Genomic DNA, 23,634 nt, shown 5'->3' on the forward strand with positions numbered 1-23,634 from the left:
TGAAAAAAATATATCCAAATATAGCATAAGAATACATTAATGAATAATGTTAGTACCTTAAATGTGTTTGTGAATCTATTGAGCTTGATCCCTAAATATTACTATGGACCACTTCAAGTGAATAATGCATTGTGGTGAAAGTCCGTATAAAAGGATGATGCATTACCTTTATAAATCCATATGCCTCGCACATATGATTTTCATTGTACTTTATAGCTAGCATTTCAATAATGAGTCTGTTTCCTGGAGTCGCTAAATGTTTAAAGGTTGCAGTGACTCAATTTCACAAAACACAAATTGACAACTTCAAATGAGGAATTCTTATAAGATAATTTCACTATAAGTACAAATAATCAGCCCATTTCATTTTATGAGCAATGATCCTACAATCATCCTTCGATAACATTTCACATCTTCGATCACCGAATATAACTTTATGGGTTGATTTACAAGTTGTCCTACGAATATGAGATTCCTCCATAGCTTTTACACCTGCAAGACATTAAAAAGAAGCTCTGTATTCTCATTTGAATCTCGATGTTATTCTTGCATTTAACTTCAAGAGAGGTGTTCCCCAGTGATAAGACCCGATGCACTCCTCATCTGCTCTTTATTAGTAAAGAGACATCTTAAAGTCGTGATTTGAGTATTATGAATCTATATATTACTTGTGTGCACTCGATTTTGAAGCTTGCTTCGATAAAAGACTTCTTTTATATTCTTTTCACCATTTCTTTGCTTATCTTCAGTAGTATAATTTTTTCCATTGAATCTACAATACTTTGTATAATGTTAGTATTTTCTACAACTATAACATCTAACTTGATTTTGGCCTAAACCTTTTTTTAAAAACTTTCTTAATTATTATTGTTGGTAGTTGATCAAGATTCTTGACTATTTTGAAATTTTTAGTGATTATGGTGAATTTTTTTAGAATTCTTTCCTAATTATAACTTCTTCTTTTATGGGGTTGACCACGAGTTTGTGCGGCTCCTTAATAGTATTGCAGGGTCGACTATGTGCAGAGAAAAGGGAAGCGAGCTACTCACAAAATAATTTATTTCTAACCATAAAATTTAAGTGGCCTTTTATACATGAAATTTGATCTATTTAACTGACAATAACAACCATAATTTTTAGTTTCAAAAGACTTCTCTCACTTTAAAATGTTTTTCATGTCCTTTCAAGATTTGAAGGTCTTTATACTTAAGGAAAGTTAATTGCAGAGGTAAGAATGTCCAATATCTACTCATGTTATATGTGTGTGTGTGTGTGTGTGTGTGTGTGGAAATGGTACTATCGTAAGGTCGACCTCATGGGAACTTCCCATAATGTCTAGGCCCCACTGTAATATGTATCGAACATCTACCCCATCAGCCAGATGCACCATTCCATGGTCGGCCATGGGCTTAAAAATCAAGTCAATCCATGACTTGAGTGGTCCACACCACATACAACAATTGAGCGGGGTTACCCTCCCATTAAAACATTCATTATCATTTATTGGGCCCGCTAAGATCTGGTTCACAAATCCAGCCCATCCATTGTGTTTGTTCCACTTGGATGAGGGGTCAGACTAAGTTTCAACCACATCCAAAACTCAGGTGGGCCCCGCCAAGTGCTTTTATATGTTTTAGGCATGTCTTCACATGGTTTTAGATGGTATGGCCCACCTGAATTCCATATATGACTGATTTTTGTAATATCCCATAACCTAAAGGGGGCTCATCAAATGGACGGTGGGGCCCACACAACTCTACCTCATGGGAAGTTTCCAACAAGGTCAACCTTAATATATATATATATATATATGTGTGTGTGTGTGTGTGTGCGCGCGCGCACGCTCAGCTGCACACTAATTCACAAGAAACTCGTGTGAACTTTTCTGAGAACTCATCACATGTGATGTGATTCCAAAATCTAAACGGTCCACGTGAAGTAGCACCTCATGAAAACCCTCGGGCCCAATTTTTACTTTGATCCAAAACTTTGGTGGGCCATGAAAATGAAAATAGTTTCCTCCCATGATTTGCATTTCTCTTTGCTATGGCCCACTGGAATTTAGATCAGGGTGAAAATTTGTCCCTTGGGGTTTCATGGGATTCCACATCACATGGACCGTTCGAATTAGACGCCCATAACACATGTGTAAAGGTATGCACGTGCGTAGGTGCGCAGGTGAGCATGCCACTCTCTCTCTCTCTCTCTCTCTCTCTCTCTCTCTCTCTCTCTCTCTCTCTCTCTCTCTCTCTCTCTCCCTATATATATATATATATATATATATGGAAATGGTACTATGAGGTCGAGTTGTGTGGGCCCCACCGTGATGTGTTCAACATCTACCCCATCAGCTAGATGCAACATTTCATGGTGGGAAGTGGGCTTAAAAATCAAGTCAATCCATGACTTGGGTGGGCCACACTACATACAATTGTTGAGAGAGGTTACCCTCCCATTAAAACATTCATGATTATTTATTGGGCCCACTAAGATGTGGTTTACAAATCCAGTCCATCAATTGTGTGTGTCCCACTTGGATGAGGGGTCGGACCAAGTTTCAGCCGCATCCAAAACTCAGGTGGGCCCCACCAATTTGCTTTTATATGTTTTAGGCATGTCTTCACATGGTTTTAGATGGTATGGCCCACTTAAGTTCCGTATATGGCTGATTTTTGGGATATCCTATAACCTAAAGGGTACCCATCAAATGCATGGTGTTGATGTTTGACGTACACCACAGTTGGGCCCACACAGCTCGACCTCATAGTACCATTTCCCATATACATGTATGTATATAAGGTCGAGCTCTATAGGTTCCATCGTTATGTGTGTCAAACATCCACACCATTAATTAGACGCAACCTTCCATAGTAGGCATGGGCTGAAAAATCAGGCTAATCCATGACTTAGGTGGGCTGCACCATAGAAAATTGTTGAGAGTTAATGTGCATCCATTGAAATCTTCCTAATTGCTTATAGGGCACACTGATCCATTGTGTGTGTCTCACTTGGACGAGAAGTCACACCAAATTTCAGGCCATTTCAAAACTCAAGTCTCACCCCACCAAGTGCACTTAGATGTTTTAGACATGATTTTAGGTGGTTTCAAGTAGTATAGCCCACTTGAATGTCAAATGCGACCGATTTTTGGCACATCCCGTAATCTAAAGGAAACCCGCCAAATGCATGGCGTGGATGCCTAACACACATCACAGTCGGGATATAAATATGGAGAGAGAGTGAGAGAGAGAGAGAGAGATTTGGATACTTCCCAGAAATTTTTAAACCGAGGAATTGCCACAAAAAGACTTCTTATATACAGGCCTTTTTATTTTTAGTGAAATTTTCTCAATACCGCTCTAAGAAAAGCTTCAACTTGAAAACCTCTAAAATAAAAAATTTAAATAAATAAAAAAATCAACGCAATGAATTAAAAGAAGACTTGTCCACATGTGACATGTTCCCATCTTGGTAGGCCACACAAAGGTGTTTCTAGTAATGAAGCTCACATGAGCTGGCACAACTGACGGATGGATTTGATGTAATACATGCATTATTTAGGGTGGGCTCCATAGAACCTCCTCCCCTCAACAAGTGCTGTGTGAAATTCAGCACTTGATCAGCAGCATACATAGGATGCTACTGATCATATGCAACCCTGCCAGTGAAAGGCCTGTTTGGACATTTGAGCCGTTCAAAAAGCAGGCCACATCATGGAGATCACCAGTTGCAAAAATCAGATTGGTTCACTAGCTAGGTGGACCACACCATGGAAATAAAGAGTCTGACTCACCCAATGAGTGGATAGGCCTGATATTTATCCCAGGTGACCTTCTTCAACGGCTCAGATGTCCAATACACATGAAACATTGACGGAAAAGATAGGGCTTGCATGTGATGATTTTGTTTTGCGGAAAAAAATCCTTCAATCATTTGCATTATCTAAGGTTCCATGATCACACAGAAACAAACAAATAAAATTATAAGATAAACGGCTGACGTCTTTGCAGAGTATCCACGTGTTTTAAGTTTTGACAAGTCGGGTACACTTCTGTAGACGCAGACCTTCGGTCTGCTGAGTTGCACTGTGGGGTCATTTGCCTCGGCGGTATATGATAGACATTTTTCTGCCTACGTGTCATTTTTTAGAATATCCGAGCGGTGAAAGAGGTGGGCCACACCATGGTGAATCCTAATATGAAAATTAGACCGTTCACTCATTGGGTGGACCACAACTGTACACTGAGTCTTTCCATCGGCTCTCGATAGATTTTCACGATGTGGCCCACCCAATTGGGAGACTGGAATTATTTTCATACCAACTTGTCAGAAAGGGCTGCCCAACCTTTTACATGGCTGGGATATTACATAACTTACACGTGGGAGGAAAGAGACGGCTGGATGTGCATCTGTCCAGTTCTCTCCGCCAAAAACTCTCTCATATCAGCGGATTCCAGGGACGCGGATTGCATACGAGGAACTTAGGTGGGGGCCATGAGGGACGCGGATTAGCTACTACTGACAGGTTGAGTAGCGAGGCTCGCTACTAAAGTGACGTCACCAACTTCTGTAACCCCACCATGATGTATGTTTTGTATACACGGTTCATCCATTTGGAGAGATCATGTTAGAGCAAGATACAAAGAATGACTGAGATCCAAAGCGCGAGTGGACCCCACCACAGAAAACAGTAGAGAGAGTGTCGCCCACCATTAAAAACTTCTAAAGGACACAAAATTTTCGATCAAGATGATATTTGTCTTTGCCCATCTTAAATATCTGCGTTTACGCACGAACAGGTTAGATATCAAATAAACATGATGGTGGACCTTAGGAGGATTTCAACTGTGCATGTCACTCTTCCCACCGTTTTCTACGTCAGTACACTCGAGCTTTGGATCTACACATTCTTTCATCATTGCCTAGGGTTCACATAACATGGTGACGTCACTTCGTCAGCGACCTCAACCTGTAAACCTGTAAGTAGCTAATCCGCGTCCGGGCATGAGAAATCTACGTCCTCTTGACAGCTCATGTTCCAATGCATATTCAAAATTCAAGTGTACTACGCCGTAGGAAAAAGTGAGAGGGAAACGCCGAACGTTGAAAGCTTCTGGTGTCTACCGTGATGTTTACATGCCGTCCAAACCTTTCATAAGGTCATCACTTTTTTTATTTTTATTTTAAAAACATCCTGATTCCTGTTGCCGGCCTCGTGAATGTTTTAACAGTGGACGTTAAATCTCCATTGTTTCGTGTCGCTAGGACCACAAGAGTTTTTTTTATTTATCTCGGGCTAATGTCTTAAAACAGCTGTCAAAACGGACGGACAAGGTGATTTCTCACAACAAGCACACGACTTCCGACAGCAGGCAATCCGAATCCGGATACAGATGAAGATGAAGATACATTTTTTTTATTTATTTTTTTTAAGTCGCGGACTGCGTCCTGCCCATGCCCGAACGGACTCGGTCCATGCAGTGGCTCTGTGGGGCCACAGTGATGTATGGGTTTTATCCACGCTGTCCATCCATTTTTAAAGATTATTATAGAAAATGATCCCAAATATAAGGCATATCCAAGGCTCCGTGGACCACACCAAAGGAAGCAGCAGTGATAACGCCCACCGTTGAAACCTCCCTAAATGATGTTAATTTGCCATACAACCTGTTCAATCCCCACTATGTGGTCCACTCAGGCTTTGATCTTTCTCATTTTTAGGTCCATAATCTAAAATGATCCGTCAAAATGGATGGACGGTGTGGATAAAACCCATAAATCACAGTGGGTCCCACAGAGGCCTTGCCTGGACCGTATGTCCGTCTATGAGCAGCGAGAACTGGTCTTTTGTATCGTATAGGCCCAACGTACTACCCACCTTTTTTCACTGTACACAAAGAAATAAAAAAAAAACCTAAGTATCCGAGTAGACTTTTATTTGCACAGACTAATCCAAAAGTAAAAAATATCCCTAATTTAAACAACTTTCTACTCACTTTTGCAAAAATAAACCCCACTTTCCCAAAAAAAAAAAAAAAAAAACGGGGGCAATTTCATCCTAAAGCCCAACTTCGTAACGAAAGGTTTTGGGACGTCGCCAAATCACGCTGGGTAAAAGGCAGCGTCTAAAGCCACAATTATTTCGCTTTTCAGTTACATGCGACTGTTGTATTCCCGTTATTAGCCGTCTACTTGTGGGAAAAATGAAAAGGCTATTTCTCCTTAATTAACAATGAGAGTTTTAGGCTATAGGCCGTCCACGGTGGGACACAATAGATCAACGGTCTGGATTAAAGAACAATGAGACCCGCATGTCAGAATTGGAAAAAAAACTGATACAAAGAGAAAAAAGAAATGCAAATGAAAGCAAATGAACCTTTTCATCTTTATCCGATCAAAGTTTCGACGGCGCCAGCGGCGGAATCTCGTAATCCACGACGACAACGCTCTCCACCAAAGCTCTAGCTTTTACTTTCTGCATCTCCACCGTTGAATCCAGAACGTCAATCTCCTTGGGTCCGGAGAAGATCGAGATCGATCCGACCGTAAACCCGTTGTGCCCAATCGTCGAGAAGTTCTCACCGAAGCTAACCTGATCAATCTCTGGGAATGAGTTTCTGATCCCTCCAACAACGTTCAGGATCTGCTTCTTTGATCCATCCCCCAGCCCTTCCTTTGGCTTCAGAAGCGTGATTCGGAGCGTCGATCCAGGCCGGGGGACGGCTGGGCCGTCGATTTCGGAAACCCAGTCTGCGATCAGGTACTCGTCGCAGATAGGGAGGAATGACAGCTTGGCGACTTTACGGTGCGCCCGGTGCGCAGCGTAGGAATCGAGGTCGGATTTCGTCTTGAAACGGCCATGGACGACGTGAGTGAAATTGAAGGGATGAGATTGGCTCCTGGAGATGGGGACTGCGGTCATGTATACGACAGAAGGAAGCGAGGACAGGGAGTTGAGGCCGGAAATCATGTCGTCGATCTTTGACGGGTGGGTGTTGGGTTTTACACGGAAGAGGACGAGGTGTTCGACGGTTTGTGACGACATCTCAACGGAGAGAGAGAGAGAGAGAGAGAGAGAGAGAGAGAGGAGAAGGCGAGATGGGAGAGTAAGACAAGCGAACATCTAGTATATAAAGCAGAGTAGTACTAGAGCTCGTTTTTGTCCGTCGCGACACAGAATCCCCCGTGTGTCTCCTTTCAATATAGCCCACGTGCTATGTTTGGACCGTTGACATTATCTTTAATATTTTAATTAATCTAATTTCCAGTATTTTCCTTGCAGGATAATTCCAACCTTCGATTTTCAGAGTTGAATCCGAGACATAGAGAAATTTTTTTGCATTGTTTTTAAATTAATCTACTGATATTTACTGTCAAAATCATCTTTTCATCGTAAGTTTCTTACGGTTGCAGTTACAGTACTGATTACGTAAGATAGACGGTCGAGATTATCTTAATACTCAATTTGTGGGCCTCATTTTATTGCGACATACACGGTCTTTGGCACATAGGCAATGAGTACGCGTTACGTGACTCGCATCTTTGCTGTATGCACTTTTTCATTTCTAGCGATTGGTTGGGGCGGAATGTGGGGCCCGCATCACAGCTCTGGATCTCGTTATAACCGTTGGATGGCATGCTTATCAGCCATCAGGTACATTTATTAGGTAGTTGACAGCCAACAAAACATTTATTAAGTAGCAGCGATATGAATATGAGTCGGAAGAAAATAATAATAAAGATATGACTTATGAGATAAGCTTATTCTACAGCCTTGCTTCTCAGCGTACCGCAGTTTGTTCGGATGCGGATTGCGTCGGTCCAGAACAGGCGCTCTGTGGGTCCCACCGTCATGTATAGGTTTTATCCACGCCGTTCATTCAATTTCCGGACCATTTTAAGATACGAGATAAAAAAAAGTTGCTTAAGGTAAATCCAAGGCTGAAGTGGACCACACAGGGATTAAACGTGCACCATTAAAAACTTTAGGGGGGGACATAAGTTTTGGAATCGAGATGAAATTTGTGTTTTCCCTTCATCTAATGTTTTTTGTGACTTTATGAACAGGTTGGATGAAAAGTAAATGTCATGATGGGCCTAGGAAGGTTTTAACGGTGGGTCTCTTATCACTGTTGCTTCCAGTGGTGTGGTCAACTTAACCCTTGGATCTGCCTTGTTTTTTAGAACATGCGTTTAAATATCCGAAAAAAATGAATGAACAGCATGGATAAAATCTATAGATGACGGTGGAGCCCATAGAGCCATGCCTGGACTGACTCCGTCCATGCAGGTGCAGGACGCAATCCGCTTCAAGTATGAGTCGGAAGAAACCAGGGATTTGGACTAAAATGGCCTCGTCGTATTGAAGTGCGGCAAAAGGCAATCTTTTTAGATATATTACTTTTTTGGGTCTGACTGCCTTTTTAGATTTTTAAAGGGATAAAATTGCATATACGTATGGTGTTTGTGAGAAATCAATCGCATTCACATGTTTTACCAAATCATTTTATGACATGAGCCCAAAAATGAGACAAATCCAAAGCTCAAGTGGGCCACACAATTAAAACAATGAATATTGTACTCTCATAGTTGAAAAATTCATGAGGCTGTAGAAGTTTTGGATCAGGCTAATATTCTTATTCTTTCAGTTTAACCTACTGGTAATAACTTTATGAACATTAATTTGGGCCACTTTATGAATGATTTAGATTGCATTTAAACAATTAAACTCATAATCATAAATAGAAGTGTACATAAATGACAATCGTAAACACAAACATATATAGTGGTTCGGCTACTTGCCTACTCCACTCTCGGCGGGTGTGCTCTCCTTGAGTGTACCAATTTTACCATCTCGAATATTTTAAATCAAGTTCACCTCTAACACTCTTACAATGGTTTCTAATAAACTCACCACTAACTTACATATATATACACACCCGTGTTGGTGGACCATGTACACACTTGTATTGGTGACGTTCTTACACAAAACTTACACTTACTCACCCGTATTTATGGAATATGTTTTCACTCATGTCGGTGGCTTCCTCGAAGACTAAGTTGATTTTCTATCAGCTAACCAATGATCACTACGGTTCTAATATAATGACCTATGTTTTTTTTACTACTGGAGGCTCCTACGGAGACTAACACATACGTACCTCTATCCAATGAATTTTATCGCACATAAGAAATTATTCGAGTTTGGATCACAAACTCTCTCTCAATCTCTACATAAGGAATGAGTACACATGGACTATAAAATTAACCCTTAGTGGTTGGATTGAGCCTTATTATTACGCCTTCTTGAGATGCTTCTTCAATACTCTCTCATGCTTGAATCAGCATCTCGTTTTTTTTTCGTAATCATTAATGTAAATGGTTCAACTCCATGATCAAACACCTTGCATGCAATGTACCTATGAGGTGACCAAGGTGGTAGGTGAAATCTCCAATAACTAAAGGTATAATTGTTTTTCAATGGAGATTCACCTAAATGGATATTCTAGAGATTAATAAACTAAGGATTTACCTATGGGATTGTATCTATTCTCTAAAAAATGGTGGAGATCAAGTGCATCCTCATAATAGAGATTTGAAACCTTATTAGAGTGGTAAATCTTAAAGAATATTACTTAAATCTCATAGGTTTAGAGGCTTAAGAAAGGGATTAAAAGTGAAAAATCACTTAAGCTCTAATGGCACCAAAGCACATCAAAAAACTCAAATACAAATACCCTTTATATAACCTACAAGTTGCAACGATTAGAAAATTGGACAAATAACAGTTAGTGTTGATAGATCCAAGTAATTCTAGATTTTCATGTTTAGCTCGTTGGGAACTTTTAAGCGAGTTTGATCAATCGAGATTAATCGAGGATTTGCTCGATCGATCGAGGATCGACCGAACTCACGCAGAGTTCTGTTATTTTTGGGCCATATGATTTACAACGGCTCTAAACTTCTATAACCTATCTAAGTATGTTCCAATAAAGCTCTTAAGGTTAAATGATTATCAAACAAAGGTCTACCTATTTAAGAGCAGATCATCTAGAAGTTAGGCTATTTTGGGTATAAGGTTAGGTCACCAACACCAAGGCACCTCGATTTTCATTTTCCTTTACTCCTTGATATTCTATGTCTTCATGTGTCTTCGGTGCTAAGCTTCAAAGGGCTTAATTGATTAAATAACACACTAACCCATGTGAGTGACAAATAGGTGCTCAAATAAGTATACTAACAAAACTAGGCTTCAAGAAATCTCTCACCTTCATTGATGTACTCTTTTGTATTGGAAAATTAGAAGAAACTTATTTAGGCAAGTTTGCTTAGCAAGCATGGTTTTAAATTGATTTTCGAGTCTAATAAGTTCATTGTAACTAAGAGAGAGTATTTGCTGTTAAAATATATGCAATGATGGCATATTTAAATTTAATATTGATAATGAAATTGTTTCTTCTATTTATATGGTTGATTCCTTTTCATTATGGTATGATAGGTTAGGTCATGTAGACTTTAGAAGCATGTTATAATGATGAAATTAAGACTAAATCCTAGATGCATTAATGACAAGGTAGAAAAATGTAAGATTTTTCTCCACACTTGGATAACTAATGAACTTTTTTTAGTAAGGTGGAGAGCGATTCCAAGTTGCTAGAAATTATACTGTAACGTCCTGGATTTTCACTATTTTGGATTTTCAAAAAAAAATCCTTGAATTTTTTTTATGTAATTAACTTATATTATCACTTACTGACCATTAGCATTTAATGTTAGTTTATACACGGGTGGTACAAGTAAAGAACCGCACAAGTCCAATTAATCAACCGTAGGAAGCCAACGAATCCACCCGATCATGAATATCAAGTTTAGCCCCATGATTTACTCACATAGGGCCCAAATCTAACCGACCCGTCTCTAACTAATCAAGATAATCATAACTAAATTAAAGATCTAACCAAAGCCGAGTCAGATAAGGCTCGGATCTTGAGTAATAGACCAAATCAACCCCGTTATTCCTTTAATCTAAAACCGACGGTTTAGAGTAATCATGACCAAATCTCCACTTTTACTAGTTATTAATAGGCCATACTATGAACATAGTTAATCCAAACCCTAATCATTACCCACGAGAAATCTCAATACCTAATTCATTCCAAAAATGTCCCGATTTTTTGAACAAGCTCTAAACTGCTTGTTAGTGGGCCACTAGTTCCAAAACTATAAAATAATGTCTGTCTTACTGGGCTCGACGTCCATCACGGGAGTCGGACCTAGGTAGTATTCAGAACTACTCAACTTGAACCAAAGAACGAGTGCATGAGAAGTGCAAATACCCTAAAGGAAGAAGCTGAAACTTAAGTGAATTGAGTCGTCTACTCTTATGCAAAGTTGAGAATTTTAGACCATTAGTTTATGACTAAACTTCACATGTGGAGTAAGAATATTTTCCTACTCATATTCGAGGATATTTTCCTACACACATCCATATAGTCATAGCCCCGATCGACCATCGGTGACCGTTAAACAGACTTCTAATCATATCTGTCGATCGGCGCATCCAAATGGCGAGCCGATCATGTTCATACGTAGATCATCATTAGGGCTAACTATCCTACAGTGTATATCGACATGTACACCCCATAGTGGGCCTTAGAGGTTAGAAAGACTCTCCTATTGGACTAGTATAGTAAAAACTTATCCTTTGGGGCCATTTACACCAAATCTGACACTATATAAGGGCTTCATTTGAGCACCCTTCTCCCCATACGAATTTACCCTAGAAGAAAGAAAGAGAGAAAGAGAAGAAAAAGAGGAGAAAGAGAGAGGGATGCTTGGAAGTATGATGATATATGTACCTTCACCCTCACATCCCCCTCTATAGCCACCTTGTTACTCATGGACCCTTTGTGAAGTTCTCTTGTCAGTAATTGAAGATAAGTAATAGATTATACTCTCTAATTTAGTATTTTGGGTTAGGTTTTCTAATCCTTACAATGGTTCGTATGATTATATTAGGCTTTGGTGAATTTTCCCTATAACCATAATCGTAGGAGCGCTTTGAGTCAGGCGATTCATTACAAAAGTGCGGACTATTATCCTTAGGTGACAATTTACCAATTGTACGATGAACTTAATGATTTTGGATACTACATTGATATGTATGTGTAGATTTTAGGAGATTCTATCTAGGAACTTGTTTGATGTGTATGCCTAACATGCATGCAAAAATAAATTGATGTTTGATCAATCTAAACGGTGTTTAGGCTTGGAAATTTTGCTGCATGTTCACCCTTGCGTTTGATTTCCAACATGATTTTTTATACTTTTGTATGTCTGCATTTCCTGTATTGTGAATGACAAATGAAATTTTTGTCTCTTAGAAAAAAATGCAATTCCATGTACATGTATGTCTAATTTTTTCTACTAGGGGTAGTTTGCATTCATTTTAATATTCTAAAAATTATGTCTTGACTACTTGTGTGTTATATTATATGAATATTTGATGAGAAATCATGACTATTTTAATATGTTAAGAATTGAAGCCTTTTTGTTTGGGTTGGTCAAGAACCTATAAATTATGAGGGCAGCCCTGTCGGTTAGGCCATCCCGAGACTAGACTGACCAATTTGGGTAAACTCATATGCATGACAGTAGTGGGACTACATAGGTTACTTTCACCCGATGTCGTACGATACGTGCTCGCCTAAGTTTGGGTGGTTGGGTCTACCAACTGACCAACCATGTTTGTTAACCATATTTGCTCACGCGTATTTGGAACATGGAACACCCCTTGCCCACTGACGCCCATTGACAACAACTAGAAATTGATCTAAAGTCTTATGAGCCGGGCATGGTGGAATAGGACACTATGTCCGAGCTGTCGGCCTACGCTGGGGTGACGAGCCTCCCTGTAGTGACCGCAAGCGATCTCGCTTCCCAACACTCTCCACGTGCTTGCAATTGGGGGTAGGGACCCCGATGGGATCAAAGATCACGAGGTCCTGGCCTTGCGCATTGAGGGGTCTGGGCCTTGCAAATGGATGAGGGCATTGATATCGTCGGGGTGTACCAGTTTTCCCAACCTGTTGGATAAACGGAATTAACTAAATACTCGGCTAACATTATTTATATATCGCATTAGCTAAGATTTGGCGACTTGGCAGTTGAGGTCGCAATGAGAGAATGTTGGTCATGCGCGACCGTAAGACGAAGTCGCTAGAGGGAGTATTATGGGTGAGGTCATGGATCATACACAATTCATGCATATGCATTGACAAAGACTAGTTAGTGATTTATGAATGTGTACTTTTCATTAAATTCATCATGGAATTGTTATTTGATGTAACTTATGGCTAATGGCCCTCACTTAGTTAGCTACTCACTCCCACTCTGGAACGGTGTTTTAAAACACCAACCAGATATGTTATTAGATGCAAGTGAGGTAGAGCTCGATGAGGTGAGTGAGGTAAGCATAAATGAGGTAGAGGAGCTTCTCTGCTTCCAGACTTTCGGCGGATCCTTCTAGTCTGAGTTCGGGCTACCGCGGGATATGGGTCAGGGCTCTAGTCACTTTGGGTCATGTATGGATGGAACTAGTTCCCTATTTAGATGATTTTGAATTTGTGGTTTAGATACTTTTATATTTGGTGGCAGTTGATACTGTTTTATGACTTTCTTATGCTACATGCCCTGCTAAACTCTCCATTGTTTATGAAATCATCCAAATGTAATTAAAATCTGAAGCCAATTAAGACACCCACCTAGGAATTTGAGCACTGAGTTCCTACACGGCCCCCTGAAAACCCGAGGTGCTATATATACACACTGATATCATTGGCATGGATAATACCTCAACTCAAGAAGGAAAAAATATATTTTTTAGAACTTTTATAAATGATTACAATAAATATAATTGTTTATACTTCTTAAGAAATAAAGATGAAATCTTAAAAAATTTCCAAATATACAATTCATGCTGATAAAAAAGATTGGTAAGAAATACAATAATTCTTTAAATTAAATAGAGAAGGTGAAAATCTTTCTCATGACTTTAAGATTGTCGGTAACTTGGATAAATAGACTTGATTTCAATTCATAGTGGGGAACAAATACTTTCCAAAAGCAAGGAATTCTATGTGACTTGAAGCCTTGAAGTCTCTTTTCTTTTGCTCCAGTTTTAGTTATGCTTTTACTATTATTTTATAAGACTGCCACAATACTACTAAAAAATAGGGTAACACCGACGGGCCGTCGGCAATGACCTTCCCCAATGGCTAAAAGCCGTCAAACGATCCGTTGGGAAAATTCTATGATGATGGCCGTTGCTCGCTGACGGATTTAAACCATCGGCCTCGTCAATGGTTAAAACTGTTAGCGTTTTCGATGGCTGAGGGCAATGATTTTAGCTGTCAGCGTGTTCGATGGCTAAAACTAATAGCTTTGTCCATTTTTTTGGTAGTGCAACATGATCATATCATGTGTATGGTATTTGTATATATCTTTAAATCTTAAATGATATATATATATATATACATATATATATATATAAGAAGAAAAACACATGATAATACTATTAAAAATCAAGAAACTCACCCAAGTCTTCGATTCAACACGACACAACTGACTTGTGTCAATGTTTCATGTTTCTAAATTATAGATTGAATAGGTCAAATGAATAGATTTCTATAGAGATTTTTATGAAATGTCACCTTATTTTATCCTAATTAGATAAAACCACCTAAAAAGTTTTCTTTAACATTCCACACCTAATATTTTTTTAGGATAGTTTATTTCACCACCTTTCATTAGATAAAATTCATCATTTTTAATTTATTTTTGGTTGAATGGACTAAGCCAGCCTCCAAGCTGCATAAGCCTGCCAAGGCCCTTTCTAAACTACCTGGCACACAAAAACATGCATACATACATACATGCCTACTTCTTTTCTTTTTTTTTTACACACGCACACACACCCCACACACTCATGCTGTAGTGGGCTTTCACTACTCGAACCCTTGACCGGGTGTTGAAACTCCAGAGAGTCTACCACCAGAGCAAGAGCAAGAATCCTACATACATACATACATACATACATACATACATATATAGGGAAAAGGTACCATGCGCTCGACCTTACGATAAGCTCCCATGAGGTCGAGCTGTGTGGGCCCCACTGTGATGCGTGTCGACCATCAACACCATGCATTTGATGGGTCCCCTCTAAATTATGGGATATCCCAAAAATCAGCCGTATACAGAACTCAGGTGGGCCATACCATCTAAAATCATGTGAAGACACTGTTAAAACATATAAAAGCACTTGGTGGGGCCCACCTGAGTTTTTAATGTTGTTGAAACTTGGTCTGAACCCTCATCCAAGTGGGACACACATAATGGATGGGCTGGATTTGTAAACCACATCTCGTTGGGCCCAAAAAACTGATTATGAATGTTTTAATGGTGCACGGCCCCTCCCCACTTCTGTATGTGGTGTGGCCCACAAAAGTCATGGATTGACTTGATTTTTGAGAACCAGGCCCACGATGGAATGGTGCATCTGACTGATGGGATAGATGTTCGAAACGCATCACGGTGGGGCCCATACAGCTCGACCTCATGGGACAGACTCGTGAGGTCGAGCGCATAGTACCTTTTCCCATATATATACACATACATACATACATACATACATATATATACACGCACACATACATACATATATCCACACACACACACACACACACACACACACACACACACACATATATGGGAAATGGTTCTATGCGCTCAACCCGGTGGGAACTTCCCATGAGGTCGAACTGTGTGGGCCCCACCATGATGTGTGTCAACATCTACCCCATCAGTCGGATGCACCATTCCATGGTGGGCCTCGGGCTTAAAAATCAAGTCAATCCATGACTTTTGTGGGCCACACCACATACGAAAATTGAGAGGGGTTACCCTCCCATTAAAACATTCATAATCATCTGTTGGGCCCATTGAGATGTAGTTCACAAATCCAGCCCATCTATTATGTGTGTCCTACTTGGATGAGGGGTCATAACAAGTTTCAGAGGCATCCAAAATTTAGGTGGGCTCCACCAAGTGCTTTTATATGTTTTAGGTATGCCTTCACATGGTTTTAGATGGCATGGCCTACCTGAGGTCCGTATATGGCTGATCTTTGGGATATCCCATAACGTAAAGGGGACCGATCAAATGTACGGTGTTGATGTTCGACACACATCACGATGGCACCCACACAGCTCGACCTCATGGGAAGTTCCCATGAGGTCGTCCGCATAGAACCATTTCATATATATAGGGAAATATAGTATGAAGTCGACCTCATAGGAACTTCCCATGAGGTCGAGTAGTGTGAGCCTACTGTGATGTGTGTTGAACATCAACACCATCAGCCAAATTCATCATTCCATGGTGGGCCATGGGCTTAAAAATAGAGTCAATCTACGACTTGGGTGGGCCACACCACATACAATAGTTGAGAGGGGTTACCTCCCATTGAAACATTCATAATCATTTATTGGGCCCACTGAGATGTGGTTCACAAATCCAGCCCATCCATTGTATGTGTCCCACTTGGATGAGGGGTCAGTCCAAGTTTTAGCCACATCCAAAACTCACGTGGACCCCACCTAGTGCTTTTATATGTTTTAGTCATGGGAAGACATGGTTTTAGATGATGTGGCCCACTTGAGCCCCTTATACGGTTGATTTTTAAAATATCCCATAGCCTGACGGGGACACATCTGGCTAATGGTGTTGATGTTTAACACACATCATGGTGGGTCCCACACTGCTCGACCTCGTGGAAAGTCCCCCCCACTGTAAGACTCGTATCCTAGTCCATACTGTTCCGTCGACTCCCGCGATCTTTCCCATCAAATTTCGGCAACCTGCGACGTATAATCGACGTTTGCGCGCGACCGTAAGTCGAATCCCATAGATTTGAGTCAGCTTAATCCGAGACTTGTATCATTGCGACCGCACCGTCGCCGCGGTTCCAACGCCACGACTCACGCACCGATGCGATACCCTGGCCGGAAGATGTGGGTCGGCGTTTATTTCGAAGAAAACGTCGCGCGTTTGCAATCCCAAGAGAATCTCTACAACATGTCCCATCAATCAATCAATCACTACATGTCAGGTACACTATCACCTTACCCATTACTCACATCCATCAGTCTCTCTCCTTACAACCTCTTCTCTCTCTCTCTTTCTCAACACTCTATCCCAAGCAAGAAAAAAAATCACGTCCAAGCCTTCCCATGGAGAGAAAAAAATGATTTTTTGGTGGCCTACATTTCCATCCCAAAAATCCATCGTCCTAGCCATTTATTTCTCATCCTCTCCATCAAAATGAGACACAAGGAGATTGGCGTTCCAACGGACCGAGAAGATCGAACCGTGGGTGCTTTATTAGGCCTAGATTTCTTTTTTTGATGAAGGGCCAAGTGAGGCCTACCGATTGATGGTATGGATCTCACTTTGGACTCTAGGTGTGGCCGATGGCCCACCTTGATGCTCATGATCATTTCATGATGGGGCCATTCTCCATGGACTCCATCATGATGTTTATTTTCCTACATGTAAAGAGGTCATCTAGACCTTACATTTGGTGGAGAAAGGATCTCCACCGTTGATTTTTATTTTAGTGGGCCCACATGTATTGGGACCCACTTGATGTATCATTGAATGCAAGGAGGGCCCATAGTGTCGGGGTCCCTCCATCACACGTGTGTCCCACTCTTTTTCTCTCTCCCTCTCTCTTTCATTTTCTTTGTTCCTATTGTATGTGATGATGTGGCCTTGCGGCCCACCCGGATGGACCCCACCATGAGGCATGACTTTTACCCAAGCCATTTGTAAGTGGGGCCCACCTTATATGTGTTGCACCCACACCATCCTCCATGTGGTGGCCCACCTCGAATGCATGTGTTCCATCCAACCGTCCAGCGTCCAGGAACGCTGGACGTGGTTTGGGAAAACACAAATATTAGCTTGGTTCACAAGATTTTGGGGCGGTCCGCTTGTGTAGGCCCCACCTTGATATAAGTATTCAATCCACTCCGTCCATTCCCTTCTATGGCTCATTTTAGGCGTTGAGCCGAAAAATGATGTTAATCCAATTTTTCTAGTGGGCCATAGCATAGAAAATATTGATTTTTACCATTAAAAATCGAGTAGGACCCACCTTGAGCTAAATCATACTGGATATTGGACTCCTTTGGACAGTATCGGGCCACGGAATCCAGTGGCTAGGGTGGATTCAGCTTAAGCGGGCCCCACGTATGGAAAACCGTGGTAAATCAGGTTTTTTAAAAAAATAAAAATAAAAATAAAGCCAACAGCAGCATTGCTGCTGCTGCTGTGTCAGAGGCGCTGACAGCGCACTAAGCGGGCGGGTGGGCCCCACCCTGATGTATATTTGCCATCCAACCCATTCATATGGTGGGCCACCTCCATCAGTGGGCCCCCTCCAAATTTCAGCCACATCCAAGACTCAGGTGGCCCACATCAGAGGAAACAGTGGGGTTGAACTGTTTGCCATTGAAACCCATTTTTGGGTCCAAATAAGTTTTGGATCAAGATGAAATTTGTTTTTCTTCAGCGTCCAGGTCTGCATGACCTCATGGACAGATTGGATTGCAAATAACCATTATGGTGGGTCCCACATGGGACCCACAGTGATGTATGTGTTTGTCTCCCACCGTCAGGCGGACGGTGGAGCCCACTATAATGTATGTGTTTTCTTCATACCGTCCAGGCGGACGGTGGAAACCCCCCAACACGTGTGTGCTTTATTCATGCTATCCATCTATATGGGGTCCATCATGATGCATGTGTTGCATCCAAGCCTCCCAACCATTTGGAAAGCTCATTTTTGGGCATGAGCTGAAGAATGAGGCAGATCTAGGATCAAGTGGACCACATAGCAAATAGTAGTGGGGATTAAGTCCCTACCATTGAAATCCTTTGTTGTCACAAAAGTTTGGATTATTAGGAAATGTGTTTTCCTCTTAATCCAGGTCTATATGACCTTATGACCAGATTGGATAGAAAATAAGTGTTAGGGTGGGCTTTGGGAACTTTAATTGTGGAAAAATCACTATCTCCACTTATATTTGGGTGTGGCCCATTTGGTATGCATGAGGCCCAATTGGTGTGGTCCATTTGAGATACATAATATGATTAGGCCCATTTTGATGTATTCTAAGGCTCATGGGTTATGGCCCATTGCAATGTACATAAGGCCCGTTGGTGAGGCCCATTAATGCAGCCCATTTGATGAATGTAAGGTCCATGTGATACGGCCCATTTGATGTATCTAAGGCCCATGGGTCGAGACCCAATGGATTGTCCTTAGGGTCCATTGCAATGCGTGATTTCTCCATCGTTTGTGGCAGGCTATGCCTTGGGAGCAATGTCGGTTTGACGTCCACATTACAAGTATAATGTTGGTTAAATGTCCGCATTACGACTCTCCCTAGGGCCCATTGATAGGCCGTACTTGTTATGCGTAGGCCGTCTAGGCCCATCTGCATTGTAAGGATAATTCATCACCTTATAACATGCTTAGTGTAAGTCCATGATTCATGCCCATACGCATCATATGTATGCTTGATATGATGAATGTTTGATCATAGCATAAGCCGTTGGGCTAAGACATTATGGGACTCCTTATGAGACGGAGTGCCCCACATGATAGCGTGGTACACGCAAGATTGCTGCATGACTGACGGTGTGACTCATACATTTTACATTGTGTGTCGTGATCACTGCATGCCTTAGCGACATCAGGGCCGTGGCTCCACAGACACATAGTGGATGGCCGTATCGAATACCGAAAATGCTTGGTTCTAGCACTGTGGGCACTTAGGATGTCCTTGGGTGAAAGTCCCAGAACCTTTTTGGTACCAGGAGATGCTCCAACGTCTAGACCGAGTGGTTACACGAGCGCCCGAGTGCCGAATACCAATAGGCCGTGTCTCTCACTATGTCGTGGTCGGTTGGAAGAGGGTGTGGCCTTATCCGCCCGAGTGAGGGGGCTATAAGCTAGGCTGAGTTCGACCAGCTCGTAAATGAGTCCGCTATCGACGAGCCGGGTAGGTATTGGCAGACTACTGGTCAGGCGGATAGTGTGGTCTCTTCCACTTTCTTGACTGTGCAGCTAGGGAGAAGGCAGTCAGTGTGAGGTGTAGTAAACCCCGGTGATATCCAGAGAGGAACTGTACTGATATGTGTACTTAATAAGGACTAACATGCTTGCTTTGCATCTTATATATGACATTCGGCTACATAGGCCTCGCATCGCATGGCCTTGATATGGCTGATAGCATTCATGTCTTGCATCATATAGCTTTGGTACAACTGATAGCATTCATGGACTTACCGCATATTTCCGCATTACTCTGATATTGTATACTTAGCGCTTGCCTTGCGCACACACTTACACCACCCTCTAAACTTTTGTAAGCTTATGCACGACTGTTGCGTGCAGGTGTCGTTGGAAAGCAGCAGCGTTGAGGCAAGAGCGCGCATCTGATCATTTTGGAGCTTTTTGATTACCCTGTATTTCCCTTTCCACATTGTCCTTAAAGTTTTTGTTATAGTGGATATGTGGTGATGTTGTTTTGTGACTTGGTTATGCTTATGGTTATGCTCCATTACAAAAAAAAAAAAAATTCATACTGAAAATCCTCCTTGTAGGATCCCAGGATCGGAATCTGGTATGCAAGTACCGGGATCTAAGAATGGGGCACTACGGAGGCTGTCGGCGCCGGATTCGGTGATCGAAAATTTTATGAGCCCGTTTTCTGAGTTTGGGGCGTGACACCCACACACACACACACACACACACACACACACACACACACACACACATATATATATATATATATATATATATATAAGATCCACCTGATCCATTAGGTGTGATGCCACTTTTTCGCCATTGATCCTAAAACTCATACTTAGGTGGGCCATTATAGGAATCAGTGTGAAATCATGCCTAGAACCTCTAAATTAACATCGAACGACCAACAGTGAGTCTTGAAATGTCCTAGTTTTTGGAAATCCATTCATGCCTTGTGCAGCACATTACATGAGTGAACGAGATGGCATATACACACTACTGTGGACCCCACACATAATTTTGATAATTTAACAGTGGGACTGACCATCTCAAACTCTTTAATTTCCATGTTGAAGGCCACCAACGAGTGCGTTGAATTGGGTTGATTCTTTGGCCTGGTGCAAACTTGAGGTGGAACAATGTAGGCACCCTGTCTGCCTAAAAACATGATACAAGTGTTTCCACTCCCCTCCATGAAATAATCATTTCGCTTTTTTTAGCACGGTCGTTAATTCAATCCTGAACACGCGCACATGACACTTGACATTTGGAGTGTATAAGGCGCCCAACTTTAACAAGTTAGTTTTGCACACCTAAAATCATTTGTGACTCATCCTTCAAATTTTAGTTGATTAGGTACCGTCCATCATTAGGGCCAACCTTTGATGTGGACCATCCATCATGTGGGGCTCACCTTGATGTGGACCATCCATCGTGTGGGGCCCACCATTATTAATTTCCCATCATGTAGAGCCCACCTTTAATGTGGATTGTCCATCGTGTGGGAGCCCATCGTGCATGGCTCACCTTGGATGTGGGTCGTTCATCATTAGGAGTCGACCTTTGATGTGGACCATCCATCATGTGGGGCCACCTCAATATAGGTCATCCATCATGTGCGGCCCAACTTCAATGTCCCCTGCCCATCATGTGGAGCCCACCTTTGATTTAGACCATCCATCATGTACACCCCCCCTTTGAAATGGGACATCCATCATACCAGTCCGCTTTGGATGTGGGCTTCATCCATAATGCGGGGCCCATCTTTTATGTGAATCGCCTATCATGTGAGCCCCACCTTCGATGTGGACAGTCCACCACGTGAGGCCTCCTTTGCCATGGACGTATAGAAAGAGCCTCCTGTAACATGTACCATGAGAGAGAAGTGAAAAAGTTATAAGTTAAAAAACTAAAACAAATTATTATTAAAATAAGTAGCTTTTGGTACATAAGTTACTTTTACATTCATGCTTACCAACCTAACTTAAGTAAAACAAGTAACTTAATTACTTAATATAAGTTAAAAAGTAACTTATTTGGTAGTATCCAAATGGACCTTGGTTTTTTGGAAATCCATTCATCATTTTGTAGCACATTAGATGAGTGGATAAGATAGCATATATACACTATTGTGGACCCCACATATAATTCTGATATTTTAATAGTGGGACTTCCTATCTCAAACTCTTTTTCCATGTTATAGGTCGCAAGTGTATTAAACTACGTTGCTAACTCTTCAGCTCCAATGCACACTCAAGGTGAGGCTATTGGCGCTCGGTTTAGTTTTGGTCACGTGTGCAGGCCGGAGTGTTAGAATTGATTGTGCGGCTTGATTCAAACCAAATAACTTTAACCATAAGTACCGAGATAGGCAGATACGTCTAATGTGATCATATATAACTGAGACCTGAGAAGATCAACGCTTATTCAGTCACTCGCAATATGGTTGTAAGATGATTTGGCGATTGTCGAAGAGTGGGGTTCTTCCTCTAAAAATGAGTTCTTCCTCTACAAATGGGTTACACATTACCCTCTATACAAAAAGACTTTTTATTACACTGCGGTAATTAGAAACAATCAGACAAAAAGAAATACTTACATTCGATCGCGGAGTGTAACTATAGAAAAGTCTTTCTGAAAGAATCACTTGTAATGAAAATGGAAATAGTTTGGCGTAAGAGCGTAAACTTAGATTACACCTAAAGATTACTGCTACTCCTATAATAGAGTTAAACTATGATAAGAAAAGATAAGATTAATTTGATTGGTTTATTAGATTGGTATGATACTATTTACTTTGCTGAACTTCTTACTATTTATAAATATATACTGCAACTTTTCTTCGAGCGTTGCTCTTCTTTATTTCAACAGTTGTGGCAGTTGAATCATTGCCATATTAATCTTTTAGATTCTTTCGTCTCTTTGTTTCTCTCTAAATGTTCTTTTTCGCTTAACTGCTTTTCACATCTTGGATCTCTTACACATGCATCATCATTAGATGAAGTCTATTATTCGTCTCAATGTCAACTGTACTTTCATAAAAAGTGCTCTAAATATTTCTAAAAATCTCTGGCATATTATTTATTTCTATGCCATAACTTGTCCGTTTTTAATTGGCTCAATCTAAATACAACAATGGTAACAATGAATTGGTTATGCACTCGCACCCTGCGTGAGTAGGAAAGGGACGCAAGTGTTTTCGTTCCCATCTAAGAAGTAATCATTGACCCTTCTTTATTATGGTCCCCAACCCAACCTTGAACACGCCCACGTGACATTTGAGGGGGTCCATTCAGCGCCCAACTTTCACGTGACAAGGTACATGGTGGTTTCCCATTAGTTTTGCACCTATAATGATTTGTGATCACTCATCCATTCTTCCCACGTTATGTTCCCCGCCTCAATCAATGCAGTGTAGCGGGTAACGGATTGGCTACTCCCCTTGCCACCTGCCGATGGCTGGTGATAGGTGCTAT

The 23,634-nt window shown here is 41.2% G+C and overlaps 1 protein-coding gene across 1 annotated transcript; it reads right to left on the reverse strand.

Annotated features, from left to right (window-relative positions):
• Positions 1–297: 297 nt before the first annotated feature.
• LOC131256745 (stress-response A/B barrel domain-containing protein UP3-like) lies at positions 298–7,087 on the reverse strand. Its single transcript, XM_058257771.1, has 2 exons — positions 6,377–7,087; positions 298–492 (listed from the first exon to the last, which is right to left on the reverse strand). Exon 1 carries the CDS (start codon positions 7,043–7,045, stop codon positions 6,395–6,397), a length of 651 nt encoding a protein of 216 aa, XP_058113754.1. The 5' UTR covers positions 7,046–7,087; the 3' UTR covers positions 298–492; positions 6,377–6,394.
• Positions 7,088–23,634: the final 16,547 nt, after the last annotated feature.

This window comes from Magnolia sinica, chromosome 9 (genome assembly GCF_029962835.1).
Source record: "Magnolia sinica isolate HGM2019 chromosome 9, MsV1, whole genome shotgun sequence".
In the NCBI taxonomy this organism is placed as follows: domain Eukaryota; kingdom Viridiplantae; phylum Streptophyta; class Magnoliopsida; order Magnoliales; family Magnoliaceae; genus Magnolia; species Magnolia sinica.